Raw genomic sequence first — 16,255 nt, 5'->3', positions numbered from 1 at the left:
TTTTTTAGTAATCTGGGTTGCTGCTTTTTTTTAGTATTTATTTTTTAGTTGGACACTATATCTTTATTTTATTTTTATTTGGTACTAAGGATTGAACCCAGTGCCTCATGATGGTATGTGAGTGCTTTACCACTGAGCTGTAACACCAGCCCCTGGGTTGCTACTTTAGCATACTACATTTATCATATCTATTTCTGAAGTTCCTTCTATTTCCTTGTTCAGTTAATGTGTTTTCACAGCATCACTGTTATAATTAGTACAGTTTTATACTATTGTATTTTATTGACAGCTTATTCAGTCAAATTTACTGAGGTATCATTTCTATATAGTAATGTGTACAGTTCTATGAACTTGGACATGTATTTGCCTTATAATTGCCACAATCAAGACAGAGAACATTTTCATCATTCCAAAGAAGCTCTGTGAGGTCACCTGTTAGTCTCCTCTCCTCATTTCTAGGCTATGGCAAACTACTGGTATGCAGTCTATCCCCATAGTTTTGTCATTTCTAAAATGTCTTTGAGATATATCCAAGTGGTTACATTCATGTTCATTTATGTTGCTAAATTTAGTAGTCCATTATATCCATTCTCTGGTTGATAAACAGGATTATATCTAGATTTAGATTGCATTCTATAGCTCATTTGCATATAGGGTTTTTGTCTAGACATATGTGTTTTCATTTTTCTTGAGCAAATAACTAAGGATAGAATTGTTGGGTCATCTGAGACAGTAAATGTGTTTAATTGTATAAGAAACTGCCAAACTTTTTTAAATTGGCCACCAACAATGTATGAGAGTTGCAGGTGCTTTGCATTTTTACTAGCTTTTAGTATCATAGGTTTTGTTTTGTGGTTTTTATGGGTTAGGCATTTTAGTTTTAATTCCTAGTATGTATTCCTAATGGCTTAACGGTAAGCATTTTCTGTGCTTATTTGCCACCTATATATCTTCTTTTCAAGTGAAGTATACGTCCAAATCTTCTCTGCCCATGTTTTAAAATCAGGTTGTTTTCTTATGATTGAGTCATATTTTTTTATGTTCTAGATATTAGTTCTTTGTTAGGTAAGTGTTTTGCATATATTTTCTCCCAGTCTATGGATTGTCTTTATTTCTTAATAGTTTGATACATAGAACAGGTTTTTAATTTTTGTCAAATCTACTTTATCAATTTGAAAATATTTTATTTATTTATTTTTTTATACTGGGGATTGAACCCAGGGGCACACTACCACAGAGCTACACACTACCCCTGCCCCCTTTTTTTTAAATCTTAAAAGAGGATCTCAGTAAGTTGCTTAAGCTTCACTAATTTGCCCAAGCTGACCTTGAACTCACAATCCTCTTGCTTCAGACTCCTGAGTTGCTGGGATTACAGGTGTGCACCACTGCGCCTAATGATTTTTTAATGTTTTGTATTATTTTGTATTACTGCATGAAAATTTACCTCAAACTTAATGATATAGATAGCATAAATTTATTATTTTATAATTTTCAGTGAGTCTGGTGTTTGAGTTATCTGGATCCTCTGTTCAGGATCACATCAGGGTTCTAGATGAGCTTCATTGCTTTCTGAAATTCAGTGTTCCTCTTCTTTTGATTGAGTCAGTTCCTTGTTAATTGTAGAATATATGCTCTGCACTTTTTTTTGCTAGCCATCAACAAGGTTCACTCTCAACTCTAGAGACTACCTACCATCTCCTCCGAAATAGCCTCCTCCACAACAACATTGCTACAATAGAGTATCTGAACCTCTTTGACTCCTCTTGTCTCTTTTCTCCAAACCCTCATTTAAAGGGCTTCCCCAGTAGGCCAGGCCTACCCACTCTCAAAGGAAAGGACTATATAGGATCATGCATCCTACGGGAAAAGAAAGTGGGAGACTAGCTTATGATTCTGCCTATTACATGATTTGTCCTTTTTTGTCTTAAGAAATTGTTATCTACCTCAAGTTGTGAATGTTTCTGTTTTCTTCTAGAAGTTTAATAGTTTTATTTTCCATTTAGATCTTTCGTTCATTTCATATATAAATGTATGTGTATATGAAAGAATATAATCCCAACTGTGTGCGGTGGTATGTGCCTGTCCCAGCTAGTTGAGAGGTAGAGGTGAAAGAATCACTTGAGCCCAGGAGTTGAAGTCGAGCCTTGGCAACATAGTGAGGCTCTGTCTCAAAAAAAAATTCTTTTATGTTTTGTTTTGTTTTACAATTCCTGTCCCTTTTAAAAAATCTATTAGATAATGGCAGTTACTTTATAACCACTGTCACTAATTCCAGAATAGTTTCATCATACACCAAAGAAACTCTGAACTTATTAGCATCTCTCCACTTGTTCTCCACAATTTGGCAACTATTAATCTACTTTCTGTTTTCATGGATTTGCCTATCCTAGACATTCCATTATTATCAATATAATCATATAATGTGTGCCCTTGTGCTGACTTCATTTAGGAGTCATGATGTTTGCAAATTCATGTTGTTGCATATGTTTGCACTTCATTCCTACTTATGACTGAATGATAGTCCATTGTATAGATATTTCATTTTGTTTTTTTGTTCATCAATCAATGGACATTTGAGTTGTTTCTACATTTTGGCTGCTATTAGTAATGCTGTGATAAACATTTTTCTTTTTTTTTTTTTAACTAAATTGTTTGAGGGCTGGGGATGTGGCTCAAGCGGTAGCGCACTCACCTGGCATGCGTGCGGCCCGGGTTCGATCCCCAGCACCACATACAAACAAAGATGTTGTGTCTGCCGCGAACTAAAAAATAAATATTAAAAAAATTCTCTCTCTTTCTCTCTCTCTCTCTCTCTCTCTCACTCTATCTTTTAAAAAAATAAATAAATAAATAAATAAATTGTTTGAGATAAAGTACCCCAAGTGCCCTGAAGTATCTCTTCAGTACAATGCATTCTCTTCTATAACCATAGTATATTTATCACACTTAAGAAATTTATTATTGACATAATATTGTTATATAACATGCAACCCATATTCAAATTTCACCAATTTAATTAGTGTTTTTAAACACTTTAACAATCACCACTTTATTTATTGAAGTGGAATTTACATAGCATAAAATGAACCATTTTAAAGTCAATCATACAATGGCATTTTAGTATATTCATAGTGTTATATAACCACCACATCTCTCTAATTCTCTGTATTTCATCACCCGCAAAGGAAATCCTAGATCTATTAAGCAGTTACCATTCTTCTTTCCCCTGACAAGTACCCATCTATTTTTTCCTGGATATTTCATTTAAGTGAAGCCATACAACATATGACATTTATATCTGGCTTCTTAGCGTAATATTTTTGAGGTTCATCCACATTGTAGCATTGTATTAGTAATTCATTCCTTTTTAATAACAGAATAATATTCCATTATAAATACACTTTGCTTATGCATTCATTGATAGACAGTTTCTAACTTTTAGCCATTGTGAATAATGCTGCTATGAACATGCATATATGTGTATTTGAATACCTGTTTTATATGCCTAGGAGTGGATTTGCTAGGTCATATAGCAATTCTTTGTTTAATAGGATGAAAGGATGTGTTGAACCTATAGATGAATTTGGGAAAATATACCAATTTCAGTGTTGCATATTTATTGAAGACTTATTTAAATTGTGAATTTTTCATTAGTGTTTTGCATGTAAATCTGCTTATTTCTTTATGGTGTCATCGTTATGGTTCTTCTTACTTCTTTTTCTAGTTATTCTAATATATACAAAGAAATATCATTTAGAGAGTGGTGAGAACAAACATCTTTTCCTTATTCCTGGTTCTATGGTTTAATCATTCTATATTGAACCATTAATTATGAAGTTTATTATACATTTTTCATAGATGGACTTTATCAAGTTGAGCAAGTTCTCCTTAAAAAAATTTGGCAAGAGTTTTTATCATGAATATGTTTTGAATTTTTTTCAACTGCCGTTATGATTTTTTTTTAAAGGTCCTGAAATCATGGTGTTTCTTAACAGTTGATGTCAGAGATTGGCAGTATTTTTTTCTTGTACTAATGGTTCATAAACTAATGTATGTCATATAATTTCTGCCAACTTATATTTGATGAATGTGTATCTTTTATTAGGTCATAGTACAGCTATCATGTCTTTCAGAATTTTCTTGGTTTATAAATATCATACTCCACAGAAAGAGATCAGAACTTAGAAAGAAAAATGAGCATGGACGTGGACTATTTAAAAAATTTTTTTGATTCTTTTTAGATATGATGAGAGTAGAATGTATTTTGACATATTATACATGCATGGAGTATAATTATCCATTCTTGTGGTTGTACATGATGTGGAGTTATACTGGTTGTGTATTTGTATATGAACATAAGAAGGTCATGTGCAATCTATTCTACTGTCTTTCCTGTTTCCATCTCTGCACCCTTCCCTTTATTCCCCTTTGTCTAATCCAATGAACTTCTTTCTATTCTCCTCCCTCTCTTATTGTATATTAACATCTGCATATCAGAACATTCAGCCTTTGGTTTTTTGGGATTGGCTTATTTCACTTAGTGTGATAGGATAAATGCCATAATTTCATTCTTGTTTATTGCTGAATACTATTCCGTTGTGTATATGTACCACGTTTTATTTATCCATTCATCTGTTGAAGGGTACCTAGATTGATTCCATAGCTTAGCAATTATGAATTGAGCTGCTGTAACCATTGATGTGGCCACGTCACTATACAATGCTGATTTTAAGTCCTTTGGGTATATGCTGAGGAGTGGGTAACTTGATCAAATGGTGGTCCCATTCCAAGTTTTCTGAGGAATCTCCAAACTGCTTTCCAGAATTGCACCAATTTGCATTCAGCATGGGCTATTTTTTTCATTACTAACAAGAAATACTCAAAAGCTATCAGAGTCATGTCAAAAGGAAACTTGAAGAAGAAACTCCTTTAGGCCACACTACTTGCCCTAAAGAGTAAGATGTATTCTTTTTTATTATTATTATTAGTTGTTCAAAACATTACATAGCTCTTGACATATCATATTTCATACATTTGGTTCAAGTGGGTTATGAACTCCCATTTTTACCCCGTATACAGATTGCAGAATCACATCGGTTATACATCCACATTTTTACATACTGCCATACTAGTGACTGTTGTAGTCTGCTATCTTTCCTATCCTCTACTATCCCCCTCCCCTCCCCTTCCCTCCCATCTTCTCTCTCTATCCTATCTACTGTAATTCATTTCTCTCCCTTTTTTTCCCTTTCCCCTCACTTCCTCTTATATGTAATTTTGTATAATGATGAGGGTCTCCTTCCATTTCCATGCAGTTTCCCTTCTCTCTCCCTTTCCCTCCCACCTCTCGTCCCTGTTTTATGTTAATCTTCTCATGCTCTTCCTCCCTGCTCTGTTCTTAGTTGCTCTCCTTATATCAAAGAAGACATTTGGCATTTGTTTTTTAGGGATTGGCTAGCTTCACTTAGCATAATCGGCTCTAGTGCCATCCATTTCCCTGCAAGTGTCATGATTTTGTCATTTTTTAGTGCTGAATAATACTCCATTGTGTATAAATGCCACATTTTTTTAATCCATTCATCTATTGAAGGGCATCTAGGATGGTTCCACATTAAATCAAAAAGAAAAACCAGGTCTGGAAGTGTATGGATATTAGAGCACTTGTTTACCATGCACAAGACCATGAGTTCCATCCCCAGCACCACCAAAAAGGAAATATAAAACAGAGTTGCAGAATGAAGACATGATCTTTTCCCCAGTGAAACTGCTGAATTATTTTCTTAAAACAACTATTTAAAACCTGTGGAAATGATCTAAAAGGAAAATAGCAAACAAAAAAAATTCAAGAAAATCTACAAAGTTTTAGTGAGAAAAGCAAGTAACTGTGGCCACTAAAAATATGTTTTTTAAAAACTGAGGGTGATGATGCATACCTATAATCCCAGCAACTCAGGAGGCAGATGCAGGAGGATTGCAAATTTGAGGCCAGCCTGGGCAACATAAAAATACACACATAACATACATTTGTATATATAGATAAACACACATGTGTAATCATTAATGAAATTGCAATGTTATATTAGAAAATATTCACTTAATGCAAAAAAAAAAAACCCACCAAGAATAAAAGTAAAAAACATAAGCCATAGGAAACAAAAAGTAAAACACAACTCCATCAGTTGGAGTAGAATAATTTAATCAAAAGGTAGACTGGATTAACAAAAACAGTTATGTGTTGTTATGGGAGACACAACTTAGGATTCAGTGAAGCAAATAGATTAAAAGTAAAAGGATGAGAAAAGATACCATGCAGACAACAACCACCAACAAAACTGGAGTGACTAATATTGAACAAAGCAAGACTTCAAACCAAAAATGCCACTCATGTCAGGAGAACATTTTGTAATGATTAAGAATCAGGCAGGTGGGCTGGGGATGTGGCTCAAGCGGTAGTGCGCTCGCCTGGCATGCGTGTGGCCCGGGTTCGATCCTCAGCACCACGTACAAACAAAGATGTTGTGTCCGCCAAAAACTAAAAAATAAATAAAATATTTAAAAAAAAAAAAAAGAATCAGGCAGGTGTAACAATTATAAACATGTACACCTAAGTGTATATGTGGCCCCATCACATATAGTCAAATAGCAAAGCTGACAGTAATGAAGACAGCAATAGTTCAAGAATAAATGCTGAAGGCATCAGGGCTGCTATAAGTAAGTACCACAGACTGGGTGACTTGAACAATAAAAATTAATTTTCTTATAGTTCTTGTGGCTAGAAGTGCAAGATCAGAGTGTCAGCAGTGTTGATTTCTTCTGAAGAAGAGTCTCTCCTTGTTTTGTAGATAACCACCTTCTTCCTATGTCTTCACTAGGTCTTCCCTTTGTTTGTATCCGTCCTCATTTTCTTTTATAAGGACACCAATCTTATTGAATTAGGACCCACTCTAATGGTCTTACTTTAACTTAATTCTTCATAGATCCTATCCTATACAGTCACTTTTTTATGGTACTGAGTGTTAGAATTTCAACACATAAATTTGAAGGGGACAGAATTCTAACAACCCCCATCATCAGCATTTGTTAGAAGAACTAGACAGAAGAAGGAGGAAACAGAAAACTTGAACTTTATAACCTGCTAGACGTAATAGCCATCTGTGGAACACTGTACCCAACAACAACATAATGTACATTCTTTTAAAGTATGTATTTTTCTTGTTAGACCATAAAATCAACCTCAATAAATTCAAAGAATATAACTAATAGAAAATATGGTGTCTGACCATAGTAGAAGTAGACATCCATACAGAAAAATGGGAAACACATAAATATGTGAAAATTAAACAATATACATCTTAATAACCAATGAGTCAAGAAAATCAGAAAAAATCAGGAAATCAAAAATTACTTAAAGATGCATGAAAATGAAGCCACAGCACACAAAGCCTTGTGAAATGCAGGGTAATTTGTAACTGAATGTGCCTATATTAAGAAAGAAGAATCATCTCAAATCTATAATCTTAACCTTCAATCTTAAGACAGTAGAAAGAGAAGAGCAAATTTAAAATAAAGCAAGCAAAAGGAAGGAAATGACAAAGATTGGGGTATAAATTTAAGTACAGAATAGAAAACCCAATAGAGAAAACTAATCAAGCTTAAAACTTATTTGAAAATGATAAACAAAATTAACAAAATTTTAGCCAGATTGACCAAGACAAATTATTAGAAACAGAAATGAGTGAACATTACTACCAACCTTAAAAAATTAATAAAGGAAAACTATCAGCACTTATATGCCAACATATTTGATAACTCAGATGAAATGGAAAATTCCAAGAAACATACAAACTATCAAGACTGAAGAAATAGACAATCTGAATATACCTTTAACATGTAAAGAAATTGAATGATGAATCCAAAATTACCCCAAAACAAAAGCCCTGACCCACATGTCTTTATTGTTGAATTCTACATAACATTTAAAGAATTAATGCTAATGCTGTATAAAATCTTCCAAGAAACAGAAAAGAACACTTCTTACCTCATTTTTTGATGCTATTGCTATCCTAATGCCAAAATCAGACATTGTGTTGTAAGAAAACAAGACTACAGAGCAAGATCTTTTATGAGTATGGATGGAAAAAATCAGCAAATTGAATTCAGCGTCATGTAAAAAGACTTATTTACCATAACGAAGTGGAACTTATCCCGGGGATGCAAAGATTTTTTTTTTCCTGGTTCTGGGAATTGAATCCAGGAGTACTTAACTACTGAGCCACATCCCTAGACTTTTTTAAATTTTTATTTTGAGACCAGGTCTTACTGAGTTGCTTAGGGACTCGCTCAGTTGCTGACACTGCCTTTGAACTTGGGATCTTCCTACCTCAGCCTCCTGAGCCACTGGGATTACAGGTGTGCATAACTACATCTGGCGCAAAGATAATTTAACATCTGATAATTAATTAATGAAATTCATCATATCACTAGAATAAAAAGCAAATTATATGGTCATTTCATTAGACACAAAAAGCACTATACAATACCCAACACTGTTTCATGACAAGAAGCACCCAACATACTAGGAAGGGTAATGAACTGCTTTAGCCTCACAAAGGGCATTGAAGAAACCTCCGGTTTAAATCATATTTAATGGATGAAAGATCCAACCAATACTTTGTCCTTTATAATGTTAGAAATAAGACAAAATTCTCTTCTTACTTCTTCTATTAAATATTGTTTTGGAAGTTATGGCCAGGGCAGTTAGCCAAGAAAATAAATAAGAAGTATCAAGATTATTAAGAAAAAGGCAAGGGCTGTGGATAGTTAGTATCACAGATGATATGATCTAGTATATAGATTATCAAAGAATCCATTAAAATTCCACTAATTGTAGTAATTAGCATAGTTGCAGGTTATAAGATCAATACAAAGAGGTCAGTCATTTGTGTTTCTATTTATATATATATATATATATATAAATATTTTAAATTTTTGGCCCCAGGGATTGAACCCAGGAGCACTTAACCACTGAGCCACATCCACAGTCCTTTTTATTTTAAGGCAGGGTCTCAATAAGTTGCTTAGGACCTTGTCAAATTGCTGAGACTAGCTTTATACTTGAGATCCTCCTGCTGGGATTATAGGTGTGCACCACCAAACCTGTAATGAAATGAAATTTTTAGAATCCATTCACAATAACAAAAGAATTACAAATAAAACAAACTCTGTAAACTACATAGCCCACTGCTGATAAAAATTAATGAACTAAGTAAATGGGAAAAACATCCCATGTTTGTAGAGCAGAAGACTTAATATTGTTTAGATAGCAAGTGATCTACAGATTCACTTGCAGTTCCTATGAGAATCCCAGCTGATTTTCTTAATGAAATTGGCTTGCTTATTCTAAAATTCACATGGAATCATAAGTGAATTCAGAGCAGCCAAAAGGATCCTGTAAAAAAAAAAGCAAAATAGTATGACTCATGTTTCCTTGTGTTAAAACTTATTACAAAGCAGTTATAACCAAGACACTGGCATAAATATAAACACATAGGTCAATGCAATTGAATTGAGGGTGCAAATATAAGCCCCCACCTTTGAATGTGATACTGGGGATTGAACCTAGGGGATACTTTACCACTGAATGACATCTCCAGCCCTTTGTATTTTTATTTTGAGATAGAGTCCAGGCTGGCCTTGATCTTGCAGTCCTTCTGCCTCAGCCTCTAGAATTGGTGAAATTATAAACTCCTTATATATGACCAGATGCCAATGGGGAAAGAAGAATTTTTTCATCAAATGTGTTCCATATAGATGGACGATGTGTAAAAATATTAAATCGGATCTCAATTCGCACCATGTACAAAAATTAAATTTGAGATGAATCAATGCATGAGCTAAAATTATAACACTGAGAAGAAAGCAGGGTTAAATCTTCATTACCTTGAATTTGGAATTTTTTGACATAAAAAGCACAAACAATAAAAGAACTTGAACTTCATGAAAATGAAAAGCTTTGTTCTCCAAAGGATGTCATCAAGTAAGAAAGAAGACCATCTACAAAATTGGAGAAAATATTTGAAAATCATATAATGTGTCTGTATTCATTAGGAATACTGATGGTGTACAAGTCTTTTCCTTTTCATCATCATTGTTTCATTGTACTTATTTAATTTGGTATCAAGGTAATACTTGCCTCAAAAAATTGAAGTGGAAAGTATTGCCTCACACCTGTTCTGTTTTCTGAGAGATTATTAAATTATTGTTAATTTTTGTTTAATGTTTGGTGTAATTCTCCATTGAAATGTTCTAGGCCAGAAGATTTTCTTTTTAAGATGATTTAAATTATAGATTTAGTTTTAAAAATAGTCTTTAGGAGTATCCATGATTTTAGGAGTATTCAAATTGACTATTCTACATTGGTTGAGTTTGGGTAGTATTGGGTCATTAAATAAAAATTGTTGTTCATTGTCCAATTTATAAATGCAAAAATATTTGTGGTGTTTCCTTAGCCTTTTAATGGCCGCAGAACCTGTAATAATATTCCCCTTTTCATCTCTAATAGTAGTATGTAAGCCTTCTCTCTTTTTATCTTTGTCAGTCTTTCTGGAGATTTATCTGACTTATTTATTTATTCAGTTTGGTACCAGGGGTTGAACCCAGAGGCACTTTACTACTGAGCCACATCCCTAGCCCCTTTTAAATTGTTTTATTTTGAATGGTCTCATTAAGTTGCTTAGGGTCTCACTAAATGGCTGAGACTGGCTTTGAACTTGTGATCCTCTTGCCTGCCTCATCCTCCTGAACCACAGGGATTATAGGCCTGTGACATCATACCTGGTTTATTGTTGTTGTTGATACACACACACACACACACACACACACACACACATTTTTTAAATTTATATTTTGTTTGTTTATTTTTATGTGGTGCTGAGGATCAAACCTAGTGCCTCACATGTGTGAGACAAGCGCTTTGCCACTGAGCCACAACCCCAGCCCTGTTGTTGTTATCTTAAACCAGCTTTTTATGTCATGATTTTTCTGTATTTTTTTTTCATTTTCTTACTCAATAATCATTTATTTACATAACCAATCTTTATGTATTTGGAATTTTCTTTTCTCAAATTGGGATTCCTGGGTCAAATGGATGAATTAAAAGAAAATAGGGCTTTTGGGGTACCATTTGTCCATAACTTTTTATTTTTATTTCTTGCTTATTTGTACCAGGTAATATAATCCTTTTCATATGGTCAAAAATTCAAATGATGTAAGAGGGTTTGTGTTCAAAAGTATTCCTCATACCCATGCTCAAGTTCTCCCCATTCCTCTGCTCAGAACCAAGTAGCTTTGTCTGTTTCTTGACTCTGCTTTCAAAGCTATTCCCATATGGCTTTCTAAAAAATTATAGGTCAAAATATTTTATAATCATATCTCTCTGTTCAGAACAGTTTCTGTTTTCTCCCCCCCTCATCCCCAGGGCAAGTCATGTTCAAGATGAAGTTTGAAAGATAAAGAGAATTTTTAATAGACACAAAAGGATAACATAGTGGAAGACTCTAGTATGGGGGTTATGAAACTGCTATATTTGTGAAAATTTTTATGGGAACACAGCCTTGCTCATTCATTTATATATTGTCTATGGGTGCTTTCATGCTACAGTTGCAGAGCTGAGAAATGAGAACAGGCCACATAGCCTGCAAAACCTAAGATATTTACTATTTTGCTACTTATAGAAAGTTTGCTGATCCCTGCATGTGGATAGGATTTAGGTAGGAAAGCATTATTGGTAATTGTTGGAGAAATGAAAATGAAATATTCATTATAATAGGGGGCAGTCATTAATAGCAGAGTGGCTAAAGAGAAAGTTAGCCTTAAAGGAATACAGTGGGGAGACCATTATCATGGAGACCAGGCAAAGGACCATTCCAGGCTAGGTGGTAGTAGTTCAGTAAGGAACAGAAGTGGCTTGTCCTAAACCATGTTTTTCTTATCTTTCCCTCACTAGCCAAAAAGGATCAGGAAGGTGGAGAAGAAAAGAAATCTGTACAAAAGAAAAAAGTAAAAGAGTTAAAGGTGTTGGATTCAAAGACGGCCCAGAATCTCTGTGAGTAACTGTGATCCCAACTATTTGAAATGTGAAGGAATTCTTCTAAGAACTTAATTCTCTTGAGTTTAACTTCTCTCAATATGATATACCCATTTCTGGAGTTCCTGCTGTGTGCCAGGCATTGCATAGTGGATTTCCCATTGGCACCACTGCAAGATTGATAAATATATGGTTTTTATGTCATTATAGAGCTAATAAGAACTCTGAGGGTCTGAGATTTGAACCTCAGTCTCTCTTGTTTCTATGTGATGGGCAATCTATTAGGCATATACTAAGCATGTTTTCCAGAGATAAAAGGTTGTATATTCCATAAAACACAGTCTTGTAAAGGTAGAAAGGCAAATAATAACAATAGCATAGATTAATAAATGTTGACATAAAAGAATGCTAAAGTGCTTATGAGAGAACTAGGAAAGGGGATATCCAAATCAAGTTGGGGGAGTACTGGAGGGCAGAAATCTTGAAGTAGTACCTCTCAAGGAAGTATTACTTAAATTGATTTGAAAGAACTGTTAAGAAGGGTGAGGAATGGCTTGTTTCAGGAGAGGGATTAGCCTTTGTGAAGGCACATTGGCATGAGAGAACATTGAGTTCAAGAACTGCAAGTAGTTGAGTCTACCTGAGAAAAGCTATGGAGCTGTGAAAGTTATTAAAGAGTTTTTAAACAAGAAATAGAGTGTTACAACTGTAATTTTTAGGAAGGCCCTTAGGCGGTAATTTTTTCTTTCTTTTTTTTTTTTTTCTTTAAGGCTGAATTGCTGGGTAGGAAAAGACTGGGCAGAGAGATAAGTTATGTTATTGCTTTAAACTAGGTAAGAGGTGATCAGGGCCTGAAACTAAGGTAGTGAGAATCAAAAAAAAGTCACAAGATAGTAAGAAGACAGAATTAATGGAACTCAATGGTTGACAGAGGGGATAAAGATGGTGTTTTTTGAGTTTAGATCACTCTATGAAAAGTGTTATCATTTACTGAAATAAGCAGATTGACCAAGAACAGATTCTCTTTTGGGGGGGGAGCATGGCTAGTGGATGTAGTGAGAGGTGGCAGGGTAGAATCTTACATAGAGTACAGTTTCAATGTTATCTTTTCATTTGCTTTGTGAAGACAGAATAAGTAAAATTTGTGACCGTAAAAGAAAAGACAATTATATTTTCAGAATGTTATAAAGTGAAAGAGAATTTGGTAGAGAGGAACACTGGGTCAGGAAAGATTTTTTTTCCCTGCAAGATAGGAGAGACTTGACTATATGTGCTGAAGGACAAGGACCTTAGGGCCACCTCTTTTGTGGAAGCTTGAGGAAAGGATGCATACCTGGGGTATGTGTATATATGTGTATACATGCATGTATATGAGCATATGCTAATAACTTTACAGAAGTGTTGTCACAGTTTTCTTGTAGGTGATTCCAAAATAGTGCTTTCCAAAGCCTTTTCTAGTCTGGCTGTAACTGAGAGTCCGCAATCTTCTTTCTTTTTTGCAGTACTAGGGATTGAATCCAGGATGCTCTGTCACTGAGCTACATTCCTATCCTTTTTTATTTTGAAACAAGAGTCTTGCTAAATTACCATAATGGCCTTGAACTTTCAATCTTCTTGCCTCAACCTCCTGAGTAGCTGTGGTTTCAGGTGTGCACCATCATGCCTACCCCAATGTTCAGTTTTTAAGTGCCATGAAAAGGCTGGGCAAGGAATTTGGCCAACGTCTTCAGTTTTTCTTAGCAAGAGAAATAAGGTCTTAGAACAAATGGGGAAGTGGTGGGATTGTTAGGAGAATGGGTATATTTTGGAGGAACTGCCAAAAGGAATGGGAACATAGGGAAGTAAGGACATGCAGAAAGGGATTGCTAAGCAGCACTGAAGCTCCAGCTGTCACTGGTGTCCCTGCAAATGCATGGACTTTTATCTGCATCAGCCCAAGTAAGAGTAGAGAAAGGAGATAGCTAGGATTAACTAGACTCTGCAAGAATGCAGGCAGCAAGAGAATAGTAGAAGCAGCAGTAATGGGAGTAATTGTAGACAGTAGTGAAGTGATATGCTATACTATAAGGTCTCGGTCAAATAGAGAAGGCAGATTGGAACTGACACACTCAGAAAATGGATCAATTGTCAGAAGGTTAGAATGTGCTCCTGATAAGTTTGAAGAGTCAGAGATTAGAAAGTGAGCATACTAGAAGGGAAGGATTTGTTTGTTAGAAAGAGGGACAGTTTAACAATCAGAGCAGGTCATGGCAATGACAGTTTTGAAGATGGAGTCCTGGGAGTCCACTAAAATAGAGTGGCGTGAAATACTTTGATGTATGTATATAAAATAGATCAAGAGACTTCCTGTGTGAGCAAAGGCAGGAAAAATCATAATGTTTATAGAATGTGGTGCATCATGGCTGGTGTGTGACATAAATGTGGAGAATGATGAGAGAATGCTTTAGACACTGAACTCTAGAGCTGGGTTTTAACTGTAAGGCAGAGTGACTTTCAAAGAGCCTTCTTGGGGAGATTATACAGCATAGGCTTGCAGAATGGGTTAGAAGGGAGAGGAGACTGAGAACATGTCTTATCTCATTTTCTGGCAGCAATCTTTTTGGGTTCCTTCCGCATGCCCTATCAAGAGATTAAGAATGTCATCCTGGAGGTGAATGAGGCTGTTCTTACGGAATCTATGATCCAGGTAAGGAGCAAGGTTGTCTTATAGGAGCTGGCTCTTCTGCATAACTGGACATCAGCCTCACCTCTTCCCTCCTTAGCTGAGGAAGCTCATCCTCTAGCATCATAGACTTTAAATGCTAGCTTTGGAAAAGCTGCCATTTTTCTGATGGTCAAGTTATTTTGGCATATTTATCAGAAGTCCTACCATTTTGCTAGCTGCTCCCAACGTCCTACAGCCCCGTGTTTCCTTTTGTAGTGGTCCTTGGGCAGAGTCTGGGACTGACAAAAGAGTAAGTCATTTAGACTCGAGTTGTCAACTGATTACCCTTACAAAGAGACATCCTTTTCTCTCTTTCAGAACCTCATTAAGCAAATGCCAGAGCCAGAGCAGTTAAAAATGCTATCTGAACTGAAGGATGAATATGATGATCTGGCCGAGTCAGAGCAGTTTGGTGTGGTGGTGAGTAAGGCCTGGGGCATTCTGTTCTTTTCCCATTCCCTTATTTCTCTCTGATCTAGAGAATAGCCTAAACCCTTGCTTAGCTATTGCCTGTTTTGAGCCTATCTTTCATTCTCTCATCTCTCTATTCTGGAATTCATCTTCCCAGAGGAGGCTTTGCCTCTTTTTCTAACTTCTCTGTTTATATGAGCTATAATGAAATTGCTTGGGCTGGGGATGTGGCTCAAGTGGTAGCGCATTCACCTAGCATGTGTGGGGCTCTGGGTTCGATTCTCAGCACCACTTAAAAATAAAGACATTGTGTCCACCTAAAACTAAAAAAATAAATAAATTAAAAAAAAAAAAGGAAAGAAAGAAATTGCTTGTCTTTCCCACTAGATGGGCACAGTGCCCCGCCTGCGGCCTCGCCTCAATGCCATTCTCTTCAAGCTGCAATTCAGTGAGCAAGTGGAGAATATTAAGCCAGAGATTGTTTCTGTCACTGCCGCATGTGAGGAATTACGCAAGAGTGAGAGCTTCTCTAGCCTCCTGGAGATAACCCTCCTTGTTGGAAACTATATGAATGCTGGCTCCAGGAATGCTGGAGCTTTTGGTTTCAACATCAGCTTCCTCTGCAAGGTAAGTCATGGGTTAGAGCAGGCAACAGAGGGAGGGCTACAGGCCTCTGTGGAGCCCAGTGTCGTCTGAAATAGTCTTGGGCAAGTCAATACTAATGATTTCTCCTCTCACCTCTAGCTTCGAGACACGAAATCCACAGATCAAAAGATGACATTGTTGCACTTCTTGGCTGAGTTGTGTGAGAATGACTATCCTGATGTCCTCAAGTTCCCAGATGAGCTTGCTCATGTGGAGAAAGCCAGCCGAGGTGAGGCAGATTGGAGCAAAGCCAAAAGGTGGTTCCAAGCCCCAGCAGTCTGCTGGGGTAGAAAAATAAGACACAGTGTAGATTTTAGATCATTTTCTGTGCAGACTATTTTAAATGTGAATGGGGCAAGGTTTAGACACAGTGTCTAAGCCACAAGGGAGGAGCATAAGGCTGAAGA

At 35.8% G+C, this 16,255-nt stretch overlaps 1 protein-coding gene across 4 annotated transcripts in view; it reads left to right on the top strand.

Moving 5' to 3' along the window:
* The window catches only part of Diaph1 (diaphanous related formin 1), a 96,905-nt gene that overhangs the window by 68,046 nt on the left and 12,604 nt on the right, over positions 1–16,255 (top strand). For all 4 annotated transcript variants that reach the window (XM_078046740.1, XM_078046736.1, XM_078046725.1 and 1 more), the window contains 5 exons: positions 12,008–12,106; positions 14,680–14,774; positions 15,111–15,212; positions 15,591–15,830; positions 15,948–16,077. In XM_078046740.1, the coding sequence (XP_077902866.1) occupies positions 12,008–12,106; positions 14,680–14,774; positions 15,111–15,212; positions 15,591–15,830; positions 15,948–16,077 (666 nt within the window). The remainder of the gene's footprint in view (positions 1–12,007; positions 12,107–14,679; positions 14,775–15,110; positions 15,213–15,590; positions 15,831–15,947; positions 16,078–16,255) is intronic.

This window comes from Ictidomys tridecemlineatus, chromosome 1, assembly GCF_052094955.1.
Source record: "Ictidomys tridecemlineatus isolate mIctTri1 chromosome 1, mIctTri1.hap1, whole genome shotgun sequence".
Taxonomy (NCBI): Eukaryota; Metazoa; Chordata; class Mammalia; order Rodentia; family Sciuridae; genus Ictidomys; species Ictidomys tridecemlineatus.
Note: the sequence above shows the minus strand (reverse complement) of the source record. Positions and strands in the feature narration are given on the sequence as shown.